Source organism: Chiloscyllium punctatum, chromosome 11, assembly GCF_047496795.1.
Source record: "Chiloscyllium punctatum isolate Juve2018m chromosome 11, sChiPun1.3, whole genome shotgun sequence".
NCBI lineage: Eukaryota > Metazoa > Chordata > Chondrichthyes > Orectolobiformes > Hemiscylliidae > Chiloscyllium > Chiloscyllium punctatum.
Window position 1 is genome coordinate 63,650,880 of NC_092749.1, and position 22,795 is coordinate 63,673,674.

At 40.2% G+C, this 22,795-nt stretch overlaps 1 protein-coding gene across 9 annotated transcripts in view; it reads right to left on the bottom strand.

The window, feature by feature from the left end:
• LOC140483049 (girdin-like) overlaps positions 1-21,107 on the bottom strand; it is a 376,157-nt gene extending 355,050 nt beyond the window's left edge. For 5 of the 9 annotated variants that reach the window (XM_072580955.1, XM_072580953.1, XM_072580950.1 and 2 more), the window contains exons 1-3: positions 20,509-21,107; positions 20,279-20,379; positions 4,871-4,979 (exon numbers count right to left, since the gene is read on the bottom strand). In XM_072580955.1, the coding sequence (XP_072437056.1) occupies positions 4,871-4,979; positions 20,279-20,379; positions 20,509-20,568 (270 nt within the window). In that variant the 5' untranslated portion in view covers positions 20,569-21,107. The remainder of the gene's footprint in view (positions 1-4,870; positions 4,980-20,278; positions 20,380-20,508) is intronic. The other 4 variants (XM_072580957.1, XM_072580958.1, XM_072580956.1 and 1 more) reach the window with 2 other exon arrangements.
• Between the last annotated feature and the right edge of the window lie 1,688 nt (positions 21,108-22,795).

The following is a 22,795-nucleotide window of genomic DNA, read 5'->3' on the forward strand; positions in this document are numbered from 1 at the left end:
AGGACAACAAATTTCCTTCCCTATAAATTGACACTGGATTTCTGACAATTTACAATGCTTACATAACAATTTTAGCTAGCTTTGAAATCCAGCTTTTCACAAATTCAAATATTCAAACCCATGCCCAGAGTACTAGCCTGGCTCTTAGGATTACTAGTCTATACCACTTCCTTATTTTGCCTTTTCTTGGGATTTTTCCAAGCAATGAAAAAAATTGTTTAAATTTATTACATCAATGTATAATTCAAAATTTCCAAGTTAGTGAAAGTGGAGCCTTCAAATTAGGTGGGAAACTGATGGAACCTAGGTAATTTCAACATTCAAACAAAAAATACTTTTCCAAATAATAATTAATTTACTGCACCTTAAGTGTCTAATCAACCAGCTGCATTTGACCAATGAACAGATTGCTAGCTGTCCACTTATGTAATATGATCACATCATTGGAGAACTAGACCAGTAACATTTTTGGCATACAGCTCTGATCCATAAAACTGTCCCCTTTATTTCCAGCATTTTATGGAGCTCTTTGGAGTAGGGGAACATTCTAATTAACATGCAAGAGATGTTGTGCCAATTCATTTTTATATATTCAAGTCTTATTGCTAACTAGTATATCCAATTCTGTGACTTAATACTCTCCATACCAAGGCCATCTACTTTCAACTCCTATAATGTCCATCTCCACTGCACAGCATATTCATCCATGCATTTATTATCTCTATTTTTGGATATTCTTATACTCTCCTGGTTGGCCTTTGATCTTGTGTAAATTCTACTCACATAATCTGAACTCATAACTCATTATCTAATGCTGATAGGCATTCTTTGAATGCCTTTACTGATCATGCTGGAGACCAGATTCATCAATGGCTTCACTTCCACACCCAATTCTAAAGATATTTCTACTCTACAAACCTCCAACAGCTTTATTCTTTCAATTCTGGTCTCCTGAATCCTTGACATTCTTTATTCCACCACTGATAGCCAGGGCCTCTCAGCTGTCCAAACTTTCCACTCAAAAATTCCATCCCTAAAGCTCTTCACCTCTTGCCTTCTTTAAAATGTCCTTTAAGATCTACCTCACTGAAAATTGTGTGTATGCTTTTGTTGGATCACTATCAAATTGTGGTTAGATTGTGCCCATGAAGCACTTTGGGACATTAAGGTATTGGTACCATGTAAATTTAAGCTGTTGTATACAACTTTGCTTTGTCTATTGCTCCACTCAAAATGCCAATCAGCAAGGTGATAGTATTATAACACAGGGAAAGAGGCTTCTAGCACGGTAAGATATGGTTTATTAGTTGACTATAGTGCTTGCTCCTACCATTTTGTTATAGGTAGAAATCTACTACATGTGACTTGGAAATCAACCTGCTGCAAGCACAGTCTGTCAGCTGTGGCCTAATGATCTTAGCCAGCTTGCTCAGATTTTGGTACTTCCAAATCACTTTCGCAACCCTGAAGTTCCCAATCCCAAGTAATTTTATAATCACACTGCCTTCAAGTGGTGTTCAATGTGTCTTAAAAGTTATTGAACAGTGGGAGAGGATAATAATTGTGATCTGGATGTCTCTTTGTTCAAGTTTGACTCCATACAAAATGATTCAGGGCAAAGTTAATAATTTTCAGGCTAATGTGCCCAAATGTAAGCCATTATGTGCCCACCTTTGCTGGGTTATCCTAAAAAAAGGACATAGCCAGATTTGGAGGAGGAAGTGGAGGCATTATATCCATTTTCTTTAAAAATCTTTGCAGGCCTAGTGATCCTGGCCTGAAACCAAACAAATTAGTTCCATATGCCCTTAACACTATGCTATCACACTTGTTAAGAGCTTCGAATTGAACTTTTACGAAAATTATCTGGGGAAAAAAGATTACAAATCTGAAGCTGTTTTTCTAGAAAATACACAGGAAGAGCCCAAAGTATTTAAAGAACAGAACAATATTTTCCTCATGTAGCTGCCAAAATTTTCCAGGATGTATAGGATTAACAATTTAATGAGATCCTAACATCATACTCCCTAGATGGTCACTCAAATTGAATACAATGGTGCACAGACATTGCTGTAATTCAAACATACACCAGACCTCTTTTGCTCAGCTACTGTAATTTCAGTGGCAAAATTACTTCTAGTTGAAGAGCATCTGCACATCACATCAAGAAAGTGCAAAGAGGAGATACAGAGAATTGAAATGCAGAGTTGGTGGTACAAGAAATAGGTTTAAGGGCTTGCCAAAATTAAAAGAATTATCAGGACTAACAGGTTAAGTAAGATAATGTGACAGATCAGGTGCATGATACTAATGTAACTGCAGTGAAGGGGGAAGTGAAATACAAATCGACCAAAGGAAAGCAGTGGTGGCTTACAAAGCTCAAAAGTTGAAGACCAAGATTGAAGCAAATCCAGTGATTTGTAAATAATAAGCAATTTTGAAAACATCTGGATTCACAGTCAAGATTGCCAATTCACAAGCAGAACACAATGATATCTGAAGGATGCAGAGGAATTCCATTCAGATGGTGTTTCTGGAATATTGGAAAAGCTATGAAACAGAAACAAGTTGCTGAAGAACCACAGGACTGGTAGCATCTGTGGAGAAAATGCAGAATCAACGTTTCAAGTTCAGTGACTCTTCCTCAAATGACAGAAGATAGGAAAAGGTGAGAGGGTGGAGGGTAAAGCAAGTGAGCTGGTAGGTGGAGACAGAAAAACTTAAGCAGAGAAAAGGATTGTGGATAGTAAGCCAGACAAGGAGATAACGCTGGTAATGGGAACAAGTGGGTAAGGTTGTTTGGGTGGCTGAAAGCAGCCCATGTTATGACAGGGCCTGGGGTGTGGAGGTGGATAAAGGTCATGGAAGTATTTTGGCTCCAATATTGAACTGTATAGAGATTCAAAGGCTTAGGTTCTCAAGTGGATGAGGAGATGCTATTCTTCCAGCTTGGAGTGAGCCTAAAGTGGATCATTCCTGCAGGCATGAGACAAATATGCTGTGAAGTGGCAGGAAACTGGAAGCTCAATCATCTTTATCAAATGAGCTTGGATGCCCAGTAATTCATGTCTCCAATGTAGAGGAAAGCACATTGAGCAGCGAATACAGTTGACTAGCTTCAGTGAAGTAGTGGTGAATCACTAATTCACTTGGAAAGGGAGTATAGAGCCTTAGATAATTAAGAGGTAAACAGCAAATGGTGCATCTTCTGTAATTGCACGGGAATGTACTGTGAGAAAGTGCTGGGAATGGACGAAAGAATCGGGGTGTCCCAAAGGAAACAGTCCATGAAATGTTGACAAGGGAGGGGAAAGTGTGTCTGGAGTTGACAGAAATGAGTCTATGATCCTTTGGATACAGACGTTTGTAGGGTGGAAAGTGAAGACTGGGGGATTGTATTGGTGTTCTGGGAGGAAAGGAAAGGGGTGTGGGCAAAAGGATGGAAAAATGGTCAGAACACAGCCTGGGGCCCCATTAACCACGGTGATAGGGGATCCTTGGTTGAGGAAAATGGTGGATGTTAGCAACCCCACCCGCTGCAGAATGAGTCATCACCCAAACAGATGCAATAGAGAAACTGGGAGAACAGAATGGAGTCCTTACAGGAAGCAGGGCATGAAGATGCATAACCAAGGTAACTGTAGGAATTAGTGGTTTGCAGTGGATATCAGTGGTCAGCCTATCTCCAGAAATACAAAAAAGATATCATATGGGAGCAGTCAGGTCAACAAGATGAAAGAGAGCAGGGTGGAATTCAATGGAATCAAAAAGATTTAAAGAAGAGGCACCCATGTCATCAATGCACCGAAGCAAGATTGTGGGGAAGGACCAGAATAGGATTGAAACAAGGAATATTCCATGTACCCCACAAAGAGAGAGGCATAATTGGGGCCCATGTAGGTAGTCAGAGCCACATCCTTTGTTTTTGTAAAATCAAGGGAGTGAAAGGAGACCATTTCTTTTTTTAAAAAAAATGTCTAACAGGGTTTAGACGTCACTTGGATTGGAAGCAAGCAGTGGCCCAGTGATATTACCACTGGGTTGATAATCCAGAGTTCCAGATTAATATTCAATAACACTATGGCAGCTGGTGAAATTTAAATTAAATTGAGATATAGACTCTCAAAAGCCAGTTTGTAATCATACCACAGAGCTACCATTGAATATTGTTCAAAACAAAATCATCTTTGGAGTTCCGATTCAAAGTGCTGCCATCCCAGAAACAAACATGCTAAGTGCAATATTAATAACATAAAAAGTAAGTGGTCTGTGATGGATGAACTGTGGAGACTCAAACTAAGTTTCATGTCAAGATCACATATCACTGGATTCAAGCAAGCAGCTAAAAAAAAGAATTAGCATCCTACAAACAACACTTGTTGCAACGATAAAAAAATTTCTAGCTGAGTTTGAGAGGAAGCTATTATAATCACTGGAAAAGAAGGTTACGAGGGAAAGATGATAGAAATTATGAAAAGCTAGAGAAAAAAAAGTCTCTGGTTGATGCAGTTGCAAAGGGCAAAGTAAAGTTTAATCACCATAAAATTGAGAAGTTTGAAGAAGCCACAATCTTAACACCAGTTTAAACAAATGAAGTTAGTCTTGGAGTAATGTGCCAAGAATGTGACAGCAAATCAGGTTATTTTTACTTGTCCAATTTTCTTTTGGGCAGAAAGCTTTATCCCAAGAGGAGACAGATGCAGAGATGATATACAGATATTGTATGAGTTTTAAAAATTGAATATCGTTTGCACAGTTCCAAATACGTACAAGATTGGTAAAAATGACTAAAACACTAGCAATGGAAGGAGACCCAAAAATAAGATACATTTGAATGAAAGCAGAAGATTTTGCTTAAATTACCACTTACCTGATAATACAATTTAATATGATGCACCAAACTAGATAAATTTTGAATTCGGAGTGACAAATCATTGTTTATTTCCTTGTTTAGTCTTTGATTTTCTGATTTAGGGTTACTGAAAGACAAAATAACAAAATTAAGGTTAAATATTCTGCTTGGACAGAAAACACTAAACATGGCCAGTCATCATACTTCCTTGATAGTTTTTAAAAAAGGAACAAATTAGAATTGCCGGAGAAAGTAAGAGTGTGGCTAGAATATTGACATTACAAAACTGCTAAAACACTGGAATTAAGAATTAATTAATTCCAATCACATTTGAAAAATCATAATCTAATCATGCACATTCAGAATCACTTCATGAAAAGGGGAAGAGGGTCTTGGCTAATTTAGCATTTTAAAAGAATGTCACAACCTGCATGGATAGAGGGGAACCAATGGGCATTTTATTTTCTGGTTTCCAGGAGGAATTTGACAAGGTACCTCAAAAAAGGTTGTCATAAATCGGAGCCCACCATAGTGGAGACACAGATGGAGAATTCACTAATGGGTAGGAAACAGAATGAGGATGAAGTGTTCTTTTTCCAAGTTAGTGACCTGTAACCAGTGGGGTTCAACAAGGACGAGTGCTGGGACTACAACTATTTACAATACATACATGAATTTAGAGAAAGTAGTGTACTGTAGCCAAATTTGAACACAACACGAATGTGGAAATGCAAATCTCCCATCTTGTCTAATTGAGGGTTTTAAAGAAACGAAACCACTACTTTTCCCCCTTCATTCATTACTGACCCATTCCATTTCTATCAATTTCCAAATATGATGAAAGACCATTAATCCGTAAAGTTAACTTTGTTTTTGCTCCACATAGACCTGCTGAGAATTCCCAACACTTGTTTCAGATACAACAGATGTCAAATGTCATTATTACTGGGAGTACAATATCATCCAATACCATAAAGCTTAAATAACAAAGTTTAGTACAATAGTTGAGATAATATAAATTTACCACAAGACGTGACAGTTTTTAAAAAAATTTCGAGGAACCTCGATTATCCTAACATCGGATTATCTGAAGGGGATCTCAAGGTCCTGACAGAAACATGTCAAAGAGCTGTTTCATCCCTGATCGCACCTTTTGTTTACATGTACCATGATTAGAAATGAACACGGCTCACGAAAATGCTGCCAAGAATAATCTTGGACAGTCCAGGCACAGTCTCTAAATTCTCTCTTTCTCTCTCTCTCTCTCGGCATGGTGGCCCAGTGGTCAGCATAGCTACCTCACAGCGCCCGAGATCTAGGTTCGAATCTGGCCTCTGGCAACTGTCTGTGTGGAGTTTGCACATTCTCCCTGTGTCTGCGTGGGTTTCTACCGGGTGCTCCGGTTTCCTCCCATTGTCCAAAAATGGGCACGTTAGGTGATTTGACCATGCTAAATTGCCCATAGTGTTAGGTGAAGGGGTAAATGTAGGGGAATGGGTTTGGGTGGGTTGCTTGCTCTTCGGAGGGTCAGTGTGGGCTTGTTGGGCCGAAGGGCCTATTTCCACACTGATCTAATCTCTCTCAATTTCTACACAGGGGTGAACCCTGAATCCCCCTTCCCCAGATAATCTCTTCAACATTGCCCTTATTAGGGCAGAGGTGGAACCTGTCAAAATGTCGTGTGTATGCAAACTCTATGGAGACTTACCCCACAGAGGCAGCAACTCTAGCTGCCACAGGGGATGTGGGTGGACAGGGGTGCAGGCGGTGGTGTTGGATATGGTTGGAGCAAGGGGGGGGCCCCGAGGGAGGGGGCCCGAGGGAGGGGGCCCGAGGGAGGGGGCCACATGCATTGTGCTTTTGCCGAGTCTCCTAAAATGGGGAGCAGAAAACTCCGAGCCCCAGAGGAAATCAATTAACCAAATAATCAATTATCAAAAACGAAATAGTGCCCCCCCCCCCCCCACAAACTCACTCATTCAGGAAAAAAAAGGTTCCTCTGTATACTGCTGAGTCAAAATTACTGAGTTGTCTGATTATTAATAAATTTAATATATTATTAAATGTATGTTTTCAACCATTAATGCTTTAACTGTTACTATAGGCCTAAAAAGGCTTTTATTTTAAAAGGAAATTCTTGCAAGCTGAACAGTGCAATCCTTGGAGGATGATTCGATTATAACTAACTTCTTTTGTACAGTCATTACAAACTCCCAGTGGTTTCCCTTTCATCTGAAAACTACAAAATATTGATCAAAAAGTTTCCTAGCAACTACACTGCAATTAACAAAGAGGAAGCCTAAACTAACCAATTAAAAATGGACAGTGAAGTCATAACATTGATGAGGAAAGTCAACACTTCATTACCTTGAAGTGGTATTTCAGTGTTACTACATGTAATAGAACAAGGATATTTGGTAGAGCAAAGTATTGAGCTTCTTAAAATTGCTAATCTATGTAAACGTGAAGTATATTGTCCATGAAATAGATTTCAAAGGGATTTAGTAACAAAACTAGGCATCAACAGGGCAACATAACCATTATATTCAACTACAATCTGTAACTTCGTGGCCTGGCATATTACCTACTCCACCATCAAGCCAAGGGATCAATTCAGTAGGTCTGGCAGCATCTGTGGAGAGGCAAAGTTAACATTTAGTGAGCCTTCTTCAGAACTGATGGCAACTAGGGAAAAAAAATAGTTTTTATGCAGAAGATAGGTTGGGGTGTTGGGGGAATAAAAGAGCCAGAGAGGAAAAATAATTGGACAGAAAGGAGGAGTGGAAAACAAATCAGCCTAGAGAATGAATGGCTAACAATGGGATTGTGGGCAGTAGCAGATCATGTGACCACAATTCGGTGACTTTTACTCTAGTGATGGAGAGGGCCAAGTGTGCATTGCAGGGCAAGAGTTATAGCTGGGGGCAGGGAAATTATGATGCGGTGAGGCACGACTTAGGATGCGTGGCTTGGAAAATTAGGCTTCAAGGCAAGTGCGCAATTGATATGTGGAGCTTGTTCAAGGAGCAACTATTGAGTGTCCTTGATAAGTATGTACCTGTCAGGCAGGGAGGAAAGGATCATGTGAGGGAGCTGTGGTTTAATAAGGAATTGGAATCCTTTGTTAAAGGGAAGAGGGCGGCCTATGTAAAGATGAGGCGTGAAGGTTCAATTGGGGTGATTGAGAGTTATAAGGTAGCCAGGAAGGATCTGAAGAGAGCGCTAAGAGCAGCGAGGAGGGGACATGAAAAGTCCTTAGTTGGTAGGATTAGGGAAAACCCAAAGGCTTTCGATAGGTATGTCAGGAATAAAAGGATGACTAGGGTAGGAATAGGTCCAGTCAAGGATAGTAGTGGGAAGTTGCGTGTGGAGGCTGAAGAGATTGGGGAGACACTGAATGAATGCTTTTCGTCAGTATTCACTCAGGAACAGGACATTGTTGCCAATGTGAATACTGAGTCACAATTAATTAGAATGGATGGCTTTGAGGTATGTAGGGAAGAGGGGTTGGAAATTCTGGAAAGGGTGAAAATAGATAAGTCCCCTGGGCCTGATGGCATTTATCCTAGGATTCTCTGGGAAGCAAGGGAGGAGCTTGCAGAGCCATTGGCCTTGGTTTTTATGTCCTTGTTGTCTACAGGAATAGTGCCAGAAGACTGGAGGATAGCAAATGTGGTTCCCTTGTTCAAGAAGGGGAGTAGGGATAACCCTAGTAACTATAGGCCGGTGAGCCTCACTTTTGTTGTGGGCAAAGTCTTAGAGAGAATTGTAAGGGATAGGATTTATGAACATCTGGATAGGAATAATGTGATCAAGGATAGTCAGCATGGTTTTGTGAAGGGCAGATTGTGCCTCACAAACCTTAGTGAATTCTTTGAGAAGGTGACTAAGGAGGTGGACGAGGGTAAAGCGGTAGATGTGGTGTATATGGATTTTAGTAAGGCGTTTGTTAAGGTTCCCCATGGTAGGCTACTGCAAAAAATACAGAGGTATGGCATTGAGGGAGAGTTGGAGGTTTGGATTAGGAATTGGCTAGCTGGAAGACGACAGAGGGTAGTAGTTGATGGTAAAGGTTCATCTTGCGAGTGCAGTTACTAGCGGTGTTCCGCAAGGATCTGTTTTGGGACCATTGCTGTTTGTCATTTTTATAAGTGACCTGGGGAGGGCGTAGAAGGTTGGGTGAGCAAGTTTGCAGATGATACGAAAGTCAGTGGAGTTGTTGACAGTGAGGAAGGATGTGTCAGGTTACAGTGGGATATAGATAAGCTGCAGAGCTGGGCAGAAAGGTGGCAAATGGAGTTCAATGTAGCTAAGTGTGAGGTGATTCACTTTGGTATGAGTAACAAAAAGATGGGGCACTGGGCTAATGGTCGGATACTTGGTAGTGTGGATAAGCAGAGAGATCTTGGTGTCCATGTACACAGATCTCTGAAAGCTGCCACCCAGGTAAATAGTGCGGTGAAGAAGGCATATGGCGTACTGGCTTTTATTGGTAGAGGAATTGAGTTCCGGAGTCCTGAGGTCATGTCGCAGTTGTATAAGACTCTGGTGCGGCCGCATCTGGAGTATTGTGTGCAGTTTTGGTCGCCATACTATAGGAAGGATGTGGAGGCACTGGAACGGGTGCAGAGGAGGTTTACCAGGATGTTGCCTGGTATGGTAGGAAGATCGTATGAGGAAAGGCTGAGGAGCTTGGGGCTGTTTTCATTGGAGAAAAGAAGGTTTAGGGGTGACTTGATAGAGGTGTACAAGATGATTAGGGGTTTAGATAGGGTTGACCATGAGAACCTTTTTCCACGTATGGAGTCAGCTATTACGAGGGGGCATAGCTTTAAATTAAGGGGTGGTAGGTATAGGACAGACGTTAGGGGTAGATTCTTTACTCAGCGAGTCGTGAATTCATAGAATGCCCTGCCAGTAGCAGTGGTGGACTCTCCCTCTTTATGGGCATTTAAAGAGGCATTGGATAGGCATATGAAGGATAGTGGGCTAGTGTAGGTTAGGTGGGCTTGGATCGGTGCAACATCAAAGGGCCAAAGGGCCTGTACTGCACTGTATTTTTCTATGTTCTATGTAACAAGGCCTGGTGTGTGGGGGTTGGGATAAGGACATTGAGAATGTGCCTCAAGCCCTAAAATTGTTAAACTCTATGTTAAATCCAAAAGGCTGCAAAAGTTCCCAAGCATAAAATGAGCTGCTTCATCCAGCTAGCGCCAAGCTTTACTGGAGCACTGTAGCAAGCCACAGACAGTAATATTGGTCAGCGAACGAGGTGATGTGTTGAAGACAACCAGACAAGCAGAGTGTTTTTTTTTTGCAGACAGAACATAGGTCTTCTGCAAAGCAGTCACCCAATCTACACTTAAACTAGTCTACTGCAATGTGGTCTCCTGTAACATTGGGGAAATTGAGGTGCAGGAAAGGCTCGGCTTCGCCTGAAGTGTGTATCTGTATGTGTCCAGGTGAGATGTGTTGGGAGTGGAGAGTGGACCAGGGTGACCTAGAGGTCCCTGTGGAAGGCTGACAATAGTAGGGAGGTGAATGTGTGTCTCGTGATGGCATCCTTTTGGAGGTGGTGGAATGACAGCTGACGATCTTTTGGATGTGGATGATCAGATGGTACGTGAGGACAAGGGAGACCCTAATGCAGTTGTGGGAGGGAAGGGGTGGGGGCTGAGGGCCAAAGTGCAGAAGATGGGTTGGACTCGGCTGAGGGTCTTGTCAGTTACAGGTCATGGAAATCATTGGTTGATCAATAGGTGGACATTTCAGAAGTCCCCTTTTTAAAGCAGACATCATCAGAACAGATGCGACAGAGAAACTGGAAAAATGGAACAGGAAGCAGGATGTGAGAATGTATAGTTAAACAGTAACTGTGGGAGTCGGTTGCTTTATATTGGATATTAGTGGCCAGTCTATCCCCAAAAATGAAATCAGATGTCGAGGAAGGGAATGGAGGAGTCAGATGGACCAGGTAAATATGAGCGCGCAGGGTGGAAATTGGTGGTAAAAATTGATAAACTCTGCCAATTCTGAACAGGTGAGGGAAGCAACACCCGAGAAAGTGTTATCAATGATGGCCAGAAAAGGACTGGAACAAGGAATGTTGCATATAAACCACAAAGAGGCAAGCATAATTGGAGACCATGTGACTATCCATGGCCACCCCTTTAACCTGAAGAAAGTGACAGGAATTAAAAGAAAAGCTGTTCAGGGCAAGGATAAGCTTGGCCAGGTGGAGGGTGGTGGTGGACAGGATGGTTCACCAGATCAAGTAATGTTAGTGACCATAATGGACTCAATGGTTTGATGTTCCATGGAGGGGTCATGGTTCAAGGAGAAAGTACCTGTGAGCTGCGATCAGCCTCTGCAATGTAGAGGTCAGTCCATGAGATAACAAACTGTACCACCCTTGTCAGCAAACTTAAATCACCAAGTCAGAGTTGGATTTGTTGGCAGCGTACAGTCAATTCAGAGAGATAGGTTGGAATGGGTGAAGCGGAGAGAGAAAAATTGAGGTGACCAATGCCATGTCAACGGTTCTCAAAGAAAAAGGTAAAGGTAAAGTGCAGTAAAATGCCAAAGGGAGGGAGAGCATTGGAGCTGGGTGAAGGGATCTGTAGGACAGGGAGAGGACTCTTGTCCAAAGAAAATGGGCATGAAGGCAAAGGTATCAAGAGAGGAGGGAGATCATGCCTCACAAATTTGTTAGAATTCTTTGATGAAGTGACCAGGAAGGTTGACAAATGCAGGGCAGTAGACTTAGCCAATATGGATTTCAGTAAAGCCTTAAAAGTTCCACACGGAGGCTGTTCTGGAAGGTTAGATCACATGGAATCCAGGATGAGCTGGTAAATTGGATACACAATTGGCTTGATGTTAGGAAGCAGAGGGTAATAGTGGACATACTTATCAAACTGGAGGCATGTGACTAGTGAGGTGCCTCTGGGTTTGGTGCTAGGCTCATTGTAGTCAATATCAATGATTTGGATGAAAATATACAAGGCACGATTAATAAGTTTGCAGTTGACACTAAACTAGGTGGTATCACGGTTAGTGAGGAAGGTTATCAAATTGCAGCAGGACCTTGATTACCTGGGGAAGCAGGCTGAGAAGTGGCAAATGAAGTTTAATATAGATAAATATTTGCATTTTGAATAGTCAAATCAAGGTAGGAGTTTCATGGTGAACAGTAGGGCCTTAAGTAGTGCCATGGAACACAGGGATCTTGGAGTTCAGGTGCATGGTTCTCTGAAATTGGAGTCATCGCAGGGTAGTTGAAGAAAGCTTTTGGCACACTGACCTTCATCAGTCAGGGCACAATAAAGAAGTTGGGAAGTTATGTTGCAGTTGTACAGGACATTGAGGCCGCACTTGGAGTATTGTGTTCAGTTTTGGTCACCTTGCTACAGGAAGGATGTCATCACACTGGAAAGAGTGCAGAAGAAATATAAAACAATGTTGCCAGGACTCAATGGTCTGAGTTATAGGGAGAGGTTGAACAAGCTAGGACGTGTTTTTTTTTAAAAAAAAAAGAGCATAGGAGGCTTGTGGGGGGGGGGGGGAAGAAGGATCTTACGAGAAGCGTCAAAGATCTGAGAGGAATGTATAGGGTGAATGCAATCCATGTTTTTCCCAGGGTTGGGGAAATTGAGGACCAGTTTTTAAAAGGTTAGAGAGGGAAAGAACAAAGAGAGAACATGGAGGAACAAATTTTTTTTTAAAAAAAAAAGAGAGGGTGGTTGGAACGAGTTCCCAGTAGAAGTGGTTGAAGCAGGTACATTACCAACATTTAAAAGACACTTGGACAAATACATAGAAAAAAAAAGGTTTAGGAGGATTTGGGCCAAGTGCAGGGAAATGGTTTAGTGTGGATGGACATTTTAGTTAGCATGGACCAGTTTGGGCCCAAAAAAGGGCCTATCTCCCTGCTGTAGGACTCTGCCAAGAATAGAACGTCACATCGTGCTGGAATTTCATTAAGGTAGAGTTGCAGAGGGATAAAACAGAGACCTTGGAGTACAGAGCATTCAGCATCAGAGTGGAAAGTCAGAAGGAGTAGTAAATACACAACAGAAGGTGGGATTGAGAGAGCAGTTGGAATCAGAGGGAAGGAAGGTTCTAGAGGACCATGGGCAACTTTAAGTTGTTGCAACTTGTGTTCCTTGATGTCTTTTTAAAACAAAAGAATTTTTTTATTAAAAAGTGTGCTCAGAGCTAGTGTGAAGCGGTACTGTCTGTGGAACATTATGGAGTTACCTGGATGATCCTGGGATGATTCAAAACAAAGGATGAAACTCTATTTTGAATCCACATGGCAAGAGCTTGAGCCAAAGGCTGTCACTAAGAAATGTAGTATGGCTATTGAAAGGAGTTTTAGCAAACACCTGTTCAAACATCAGTTATTAACTTCACTTTTGCTACTATGGACAAGAAAAAAAAAGTTATGAATGGAAATTCTGTCAGAGAGAACCAGAACTTCAAGATGGGTCCATGTGGAAGAGATGCGACAATGAGTTAAATACTAAAATAATAAAAAGTGGTAGCTAGGATTTTTATCTTGCTTTTTTAAAAGCCATCAGCGCTTTCCGAATTACCACGTCTGAAAAGGGTCACTGGACTAGAAACATCAACTTTGATTTCTCTTCACAGATGTTGCCGGTCCTGTTGAGCTTTTCCAAGAATTTGTTTCAGAATTCCAGCATCTGCAATTCTTTCAGTTGTTAAGCCAGGTGATCAACACTGGATGAAAGAAGAATTCAGGAGGACTGACTAGGAGTCGCTCCAATACCTATAAAAATAAGTTATCTGCCGAAGCTACAAGACTACGTCAGAGTCAGAGTCATTGTCACTCAGCATGGAAATAGGCCCTTCATCCAACAAGTTCATACCAACCATGTTCCCAAACTAAATTAGTTCCACTTACCTGCATTTAGCCCATTTCCCTCGAAACCTTTCCTATTCATGTACTTATCCAAATGTCTTTTAAAATGTTCTAATGTACCTGCATCCACCACTTCCTCGGACAGTTCATTCCACACACGAACCACCGTGCAAAAAAGTTGCTTCCGTGTCCTTTTTAAAATCTCTTCTTACCTTAAAAAGATGCCTCCTAGTTTTGAACTCCCTCACCCTAGGGAAAGAGACTTTTGCTATTCACCTTATCTATGCCCCTCATGACTTTATAAACCTCTCGTATCATCCCTCAACTTTCTATGCTAGTGAGAAAAGACCCAGCCTATCCTTATAACTCAAACCCTCCATTCCCGACAACATTCTGGCAAATCTTTTCTGAACCTTCTCCAGTTTACTAAGATCTTTCTTTGATAAGATGGCCAGAACTCCAGAAGTGGCCTCACCAATGTCATGTACAACCTCAACCTAACATCCCAACTCCTATTCTCAGTATGCTAAATGCCTTCTTAAATTGCCCCATCTACTGGTGATGCAAATTTCAAAAGGCTTATGTATCTGGATTAGTGGTGCTGGAAGAGCACAGCAGTTCAGGCAGCATCCATCTGGAGTCAAGGCTTCTGTTCTACCACACTACCCAGGATCCTACTGTTAATTGTTTAAGTACTACCCTAGTTTGTTTTACCAAACTACAAGATCTCACATTTATCTAAATTAAAAGTTCAGCCACTCCTCAGCCCATTGACCTAAATAATCTCTTATAACCTTCTTCATTGTCAAGTATGCCACTAATTTTAGGGTGATGCACAAACCTACTAACCATGCCTCCTATATGCACATCCAAATCATTTAAGTGACAAACAAAAAATGGACCCAGTACAGATCCTTGTGGAATACTGCTAGTCACAGGCCTCCACTCCAAAAAAATAACCCTCCACCACGTCTCCTACCATCAAGCCATTTTGTATCGAATTGTTAAACTCACAATCCCATGTGATCTGAACCAGCAAATCAGATCAAATCTCTGTAACATAGCCACATATGGTGATAGACAGTTAAATAAAAAGATTATCTTTATGAATGGGGTGCCCAGGATCAGTATAAAGGACAGGGTTGACACATTTGCTAACACCTTCAGTCATGAAGTGCCAAATGGATGACCTATCTTGCATTGAGGTTCCCAGCTTAGTTAGTTGCAAGTCTCCAAATTCACTCCATGTGATAAAAGAAATGGTTGAAGGTCTAGATACTACAAAAAGGTTATGGCCCCCTGAAAACATTCCATCAATGGTAGTGAAGACTTGTGCTCCAGAACCAGACATCCCCTTAGACTTTCACTACAGCTACAACATTGGCATCTGATAGATGAAAACTCCCCAGTTTGTCCAGTCCACAAAAAAAAAAGGACAAAATTTCCTGTGGTAACTAGCTAGTCTCAAACATCAAATGTGATTAATGTATTTGGGTTCTCCCAGGGTCACTTAGCGCCTGACCACATTACAGCTTTGGCCCAAAAATGGACAAAAATTCACAGGCAATGAGACAGTGACTGCCCTTGACACCAGGTTGCATTATGCAACCTCAAATGGAGGTAATGGGCAAGTGTGGCTCTGTGGTGTGAAGAGACACCCCTCTTGGGAGTCACACTTATTGTAGAGATGATTGCTCCCAGCAGATTGTTCCAGGGACTTCCTCAGAGTAATGCCATGGATTCATCCACTTTCAGTTGCTTTAATGGTCTTCCTATCACAAAATCAGAAGTTGGGATATTTGTTGCTGACTGAAAACTTCAGCACCGTTCACAACCCATAGATATTAAAGCATTTGGTACCCATATGCAACAAGACTTGTTCTAAATCCAGGTTTGTATGTACGTGACAAGTGATAAGATATATGTCACGCAACAGCAAGACAATGATCATCTGCAACAGAAAAGCTAAGCAACTCTTCACATTCAAAAAAGGTATTACAGGTCACTAAGTCCATCACTAACCAATATCCTAAGAGGTGTTATTGACCAGAAACTGAACATGACCAACCATAGCTACAAAAGTGGGTCAAACGCTGTGAACTATGTCACATTTAACTCACCTTCAGACACCAAAGCCTATACACCATGTCAACCACAAGGCACAAGTCAGGACTCAACTTCAAGTATTCCCTTTGACAGCTAAAAACTTTAATTTCCTTTTACAACCTCCCCTCTTGTATCCCAATGTTCCCTCTATACAACCTCACTCTTGCTTTACCCCTCATTGTGCAGCCTCCATCTCCTCCAGCCAGCCCAGTGGTCCCCACACATGCAGCATTATTTCTTTTTACTATGTCCACTATCTCTCTTCCTCCCATCCAAACGGTACCCTACGAACCAACCACCACAAAGCCTTCCTGTCTCCATTACCCCTGAAATTCCTTGCAACCTCCAAGTCTTGATTAGTCCCCCAGCTTCCTTGCAACTTCTCCATCCTCACCACCTGCTCCCTCTCCTCTAAGATTCATCCTGGGCTCAGATCATGTTTGTAATTGAGATTTCACTGGGGAAAAAAACTGCATTTATCCAATCGAATAATATAGTGCTGAAAGCTAACTCCATTGTCTGTATGCAGATGCTTTCCAGGACAGTAGGCATACTACAGATGAATGGATTTCTTTGTAAACCAGAAAATTAGAATGCTTCACTGACAAGATGCCAAGTGAAATAGGCCAATTCCCAACAAAGTCAATAGACAGCACAGTACAAAGAATGACCTACAGCTCTTTGCGTTTTTGAGTAACCTACTTATGACAACTGACATCAATTTCATTTGAACTACAAGAAACTAGTTGTGCAGTCCTTCTCCATTAGAAATACAAATTGAATATTTTAAACAAAAAAAAAAGCAGTCAGTCAACCTCACTTAAGCTCTTTCCCCACACAGGTAGTAATGATTTCATACAGTTAACTATTAGGAATCAATGACACATTACCAGAACTCATTGGATCTGAAATTTGATAACTTAATGGAAGCTCCAGCAGAGCTTAAAACTAGACTCCAATCAACCAACAAATATCTGACCATCTGTCAATGACTGGATTTGAACTATTAGTTTCTGGTGCACCAGGAGCAAGTTGTGTGCAATGTGATATTCAATGAAGCATTTCATGTAAAACTACAAAATTTGGTGGAGGATATAGCTTTAGCCACTAAAGCTATTTTTAAAATTGAAATACCGCTGACTTAGCATGACTGTTCAAAGTAGTAAAATATTAAGACTAAATTGAGCTATACGATAAAACACAGACTAAGAACTGAAATTGAATTGAGAATGAGTTACCAAAATAATATTTTGTATCATACAGGATGCATAGGAATTTCAGCTTTTTTTTAAAAATGTACTTTGGTCCAGAATTAAACTTCAGATTTAGGAAAAAGGGGCTACTTCGTGATCAACTGGTACACAGAACAAAATTCACGTTATGTTGTGTGTATAATGGCCCCAAAGAAAACAAGAATTAAAATGCATGTATAGATAGTAATTCCTCAACTGGAAACAGCAGAGCTTTCAAATGGGTAGCATTAATCTTTAGCAAACAAATATGAAACGTAATGAGCCCCCATAATTCCAGAAAATTAGTTTGAGGTAAAATAAATTTAAATTCTGAAGAATGCCATATTGTGTTTGCCCACCAATTTGATAACATTTTGGTAACTTGCTCAAAATAGTTAATGTTTTAAGAAAGAGGCAAAATATTTAATTTATTCTTTATTTTCAAGGAATACAAATTGAAAAGCCCACCACCCAGAAAATGAAATTTGCATCACCTAATGGTTTCAGCATTCTTGCTTAGAGGCAAAAAACAAGCTGCAGATGCTGGAGTCCAAAACAGACAGGCAGGAAGCTGGAAGAACAGAGCAAGCCAGGCAGCATCATGAGATGGAGAAGTCAACGTTTGGGTATAACCCTTCTTCAGGACTGGGCATGGGTGTAGGGGGAACTGCAGATAAAGGGGGTGGTGGGGGCAGGGTGGTGAAGTGGGGATAGGTGAAGACAGGTAGAGGGTACCTTCCCTGTCACCAACCTGATTCATTCCTCCCGTGGACCAACCAGGTCATACCCTCGGCCTGTCTTCACTATCCCCACTTCACCATCTTGCCCCCGTTATCCCCTTTATCTGTAGCTCCTCCTACACCCACCCCCAGTCCTGAAGAGTTACACCCAAAACATCAACTTCATCTCCTGATGCTGACTGGCTTGCTGTGTTCTTCCAGCCTCCTGCTGGTCTATTTCAGCCTTATTACTGGCATTTCCACTCATTTTTTTTTGCTGTTAAATCAACAATTACTATTCAGTATAACAAATACATCTTTTAACATTTGTCAAATCCAAATTGTAATCAGCCGAGATAAGAAATAATTAAAATGTTTTCAATTTAAAGTTTGTAAAACCACCCCATCCAAGCATTTTTACATTTTCATTTTTAAAAGAAAACACATCACACTTCTAATCCATGTATTTTCTACATCAACTAGTTTAGAGACATTACACACAACTGGAGGTGGTGGGATTTGAACTCTGGCCTCCTAACTCAAAGAGACTCTACCAATGTGCTCAGTCACCTCTAATTCTAAGAGAGTCGACTAATTGTGTGACTCCTGGGTGATCCTTGCAATTAGGGAAATGTTCAATTTTCATTTCTCAGGGGAAGATATCAAGCCTTGAATCCAAAACTCGAAATCAATTAATCAACATAACTCAGAACTAAAACTATTATCTCACATTATGGTGACCCAAGGTACAGTGACAACAAAAATTACATGAAATTAACCATGCTAACTTTTCAGTGATAAAATTATACAACCATAAATCTTTAAAACTAGTTATTCTTTTGAAACTAGCAATATGTTGCAAAATTATGTGATAGAATATAGACATCTTTTGGCATATCATATAGTTCTAAGTTACTCATTTAATCTCCATTCCTGATTGATTCCCACACTGTCTGGAACTACCAACAAGATCGGTCAATCCTTTGTGCATCTCTGCAACTCCCTTAAATGCAATGGTTCTATATATCACAACTACTCCATATGTTAACAAAGTCCCACATTTTAACTATTCTGCCATAGAGTGATACAGCACAGAAACAGACCTTTTGGTCCATGCAGCCAAATTTCCCCAAACTAAACTGGCCCCAGTTGCCAGCACTTGGCCCATATCCCTCCAAACCTTTCCCATTTGTGTACCTATTCAAATATTGTTTAAATGTTGTATGTAACTGTATCGGCATCCACCACTTCCTCTGGCAGTTCATTCCCATTACAAACCATTGAGGAAAAAAAAAGTTACCCCTGAGGTTCGACTGAATTATTCAATACAATAAATTACAATCTTTCAATGAACTCCAATGCATTTTTAAAATAACTCAAAGCCTATTTCAACTGCCGTAACAGAAATTACACATTCTTATCAACCCTTGGGAAACTTGTTTTTTCAAAAAAAAAATTGATTTTACACTACCTGGTATCTCCATATCACTTTTTCAAAAATATGTTCATTCACAGGTTGTGGGCATCACTGGTTGGATAAGCATTTTATTGCCTATGCTTAATTGCCCAGAAGGCAGTTACAAGGCAACCATATTGCTGTGGATCTTGAGTCACATGTAGGTCAGACCAAGCATGAATGGTTATTTCCTTCCCTTTGGGATATTAGTAGACCAGAAAGGTTTTCCTGACAATTGACAATCAATTCATGGCTATCATTAGATTCTTATCTCTCGATTATTGAATTCAAATTCCACTGTCTTCCATGGCGAAATTCAAACCAGAGTTCCCAGAACATTATCTTGGTCTCTCCATCAATAATATCAGGAGGCCACTGCCTCGCCCAATGATACTGTACATGCTTAACTGGCACAAAATAAATGCTCATCCTCATTTAAATTCCCAATCTACACTTATTTCCTGTTAAAGTGTGTCATATTAGTATGGCACACAATTGAATCACTTAGAACATGAAAAGCTTGATAAAAATGCTGTTTAGTTACACAATATACAGATTCACAATCAGTTTACACTACAAAATAGGTTCAGGGGACCAGAAAAATGCTTATCTTTATAGTGTATTACATATAAATAATCCGTAGGCTGGGAAAGGGCTAGTTTCCACCGAAGAAAATCCAGAACCCTAAATTATTAATCCTCTTATTTGTGAACTCATTTGATAAAATGCTGCAGCTTGATCTGATTTTGTTACCTATTCGAAATCAGAGAACGAGAGTACAACGCTTGGAAACAGTAGACAAAAAGCAAAACTAGACCTCCGCCCGTAGGGGATATCTTTCCACTGAAACATAATTCAGTAATTCTCTACGGAATATCTGTCTCATCGAGACGATCCAGGGTAATTGGATGTGTAAGCCTTTCACAATCTCATATGGAGTTTAAATGCGCAATATAGAAAAGAAATGCAAACACGTTTTTTCCCCGAAAAACGAGTCTGTAACTCTACTCTTAGAAAAAGCATACTTACATTTGAACCATGATGTTACTAAGAAAGATGCCGTCAACCAACTCCATGTATTCCAAAAGTGCTCCTCCATTTGCTGGAGCTAACGCCCCGAAAGTCTTCACCTAAAGGGGTGGAGATTGACAGTATTTTTTAAAATCATGTCAACGTAAATATATATTATGTGTAACTGCCAGCTTCGGTTACAATTACTGATTTAGGTGGTCTGAAAGAAACAGTCAAGAAGTACTTACCCAAGTTACTAAAGGATCAGACATAAACTGCTCAAGAATCGTTGCAAAATCGGTCTCCATTTTCAAAAAGAGACTAAAATTTAAGAGAGTTTATTTTAAACTGTAAAATCCACCGTTGTTGCCAGTAGCTGTATTCCCACTTTCAGCATCCTAAAGAGAGGTGAAATCCGTTTTCAAAGTATCCATAGTAAGTCGAGGTGCTTAAATCTTGATCAGTTGCAATGCGACCGAGACGTCACCAAGTTCATTTTCAGCACAAAATTTTGATTTTAATTACAGCACCTACATCATTTTAGGAAAACCGCCTTCTTCCTGCAGCAGACTCGAATTCCTATGGAAAGCCTTCAGACCACAACCATCTTCCCTCATGACAAATTAACACAAAACTCGATATTAGAAAAAAATGAACACTCATTTCCCATCGACGCCGAGTAATCGTCTACCTCTTGTTTTAAAGTGACAGATTAAAATTAGAGGGAAGATTGAAATTTGAGGTTTCAGAAATAAATGCCAACATCTCTAACGGTATTTCAAATATCACCACACGCGTTTCCTCAGATATACTGCGCTTTAGCACGAGCCGACTAACGGCTATGAAACATCATTCACCAAAGCCGCATCACCACCCTACACGAGATCCCTTCATCCATACAGCTATCTCTAAATCCAGATATAAAACCGCCACGCCCCGCCCAGCATGTATCGTTCCGCCGTGTTGTTCTGCAGGAGGCTCGGATAGGAAAAATAAGTCCTCCATCCATGAGCATTTTTATAGATTAGACAAAGATTGAGTGATATTCGCCATTTATGTAAAGGATTATTTGTATTGTACCAAATATATAGCAAAATGTTCGAATACTTATCAGTAATAAAATGTTCTACTTTATGATCCATCGATTTAATTCGGTTATAAACTAGCGATTTTCAGAATTTGTATTTTGTGCAACTGATTACTTGGATTTATAGTCATTTGAATGATATTTTTCGAGAAAAGATTACGATGAAAAGTTACATAGATCGAACATAATGCACGCTCCAAAAACAAAGAAAGATCAATAATGACGCCTGACGGGGCGCAAAACGTAACATTCATTACCAGGGAAACTTTCCATGTGTGATCATTATTATAATATTCATATTAATAAACCTTCAAATATGTTATTAATTGTAATCAATTCAATTGAATTAACTTCACCACACAAAATTGTGAAGACGGAGGAAGACATAAATACAAGGAGTAGGGCAAGTGTTCTTTCCTTTGAAGCGGAAATACCAAACAAAACCATTGGAACAAATCTGTTGTAATCAAGTTTATTAGCCAGTGCTATTACTCTGGGCGCCATACCACCTTTCATAAATATATACAGACATAAGCATAGATCTGTTGTAGTGCTGCACATCATAATCAGGAATAGGTTCGGGAGTGAGATTATAATGCAATAAATAACATTTACTAATGCGGTATATCATGTGACTGGAGACTGACTGTACCGCAGTTTTAAAGATATTGAAACAATTTATAATTATTCGTAACCGACTATCTAACAAAATTTGAGTGCAAAAGAAATTCATCTTTGCAAAACCTTTTAAAAATAATTATTTGCATTAATTAAACATTTTTGCATAACAAAGAATTCACATGAAATTTACTGCTCAGAAACGGGCTATTCAACCCAACTGGTTTACGAAAATATTTATGTCTCAAGCAAACCTCCTTCCCCACTTAAATCACCTCAAGCTGTCAATATATCTTCCTATCCCTTTTCCCTCTTGTATTAATTTGGCTTTTAAATGTATCAATGCTATTTGCCACAATTATGCGTACCACAGCACAGAGAAGAATTTAAAATCAGCTGTAGTTCCCCATGCTATCTCCATAGCCCTTCAGACTCGTGTTAATCTCATTCCCTTTCTATATCATTGATCATCTTGCATTTATCCTTGTAGGCCACAGGTCATCATCTCTTGTTACACTAAAGGCCCTTCCCCGTATCCATACATAATGCATGTGCTTTTAGAAAGAAAGATTTACATTCATGCAGTGCCTTTCACATAAATCATCTCAATAAATTACTTCTCATTGGAATCACTGTTGTAATCTGCAATGTACAAAGTGTAGCAGCTAACTTTTGCTTCGCAAACTCCCAAAAACTGCATTTGGGAGAGAAATGTATTCAATGTCTGTAGTGTACACTACTGTTAACACATCTTGATTTGCATTGCATATATGTTTACCGTATCTCAATGCACTGCCATGTGACGAGGTTGGCTGAAAGGAAGGTTTGGA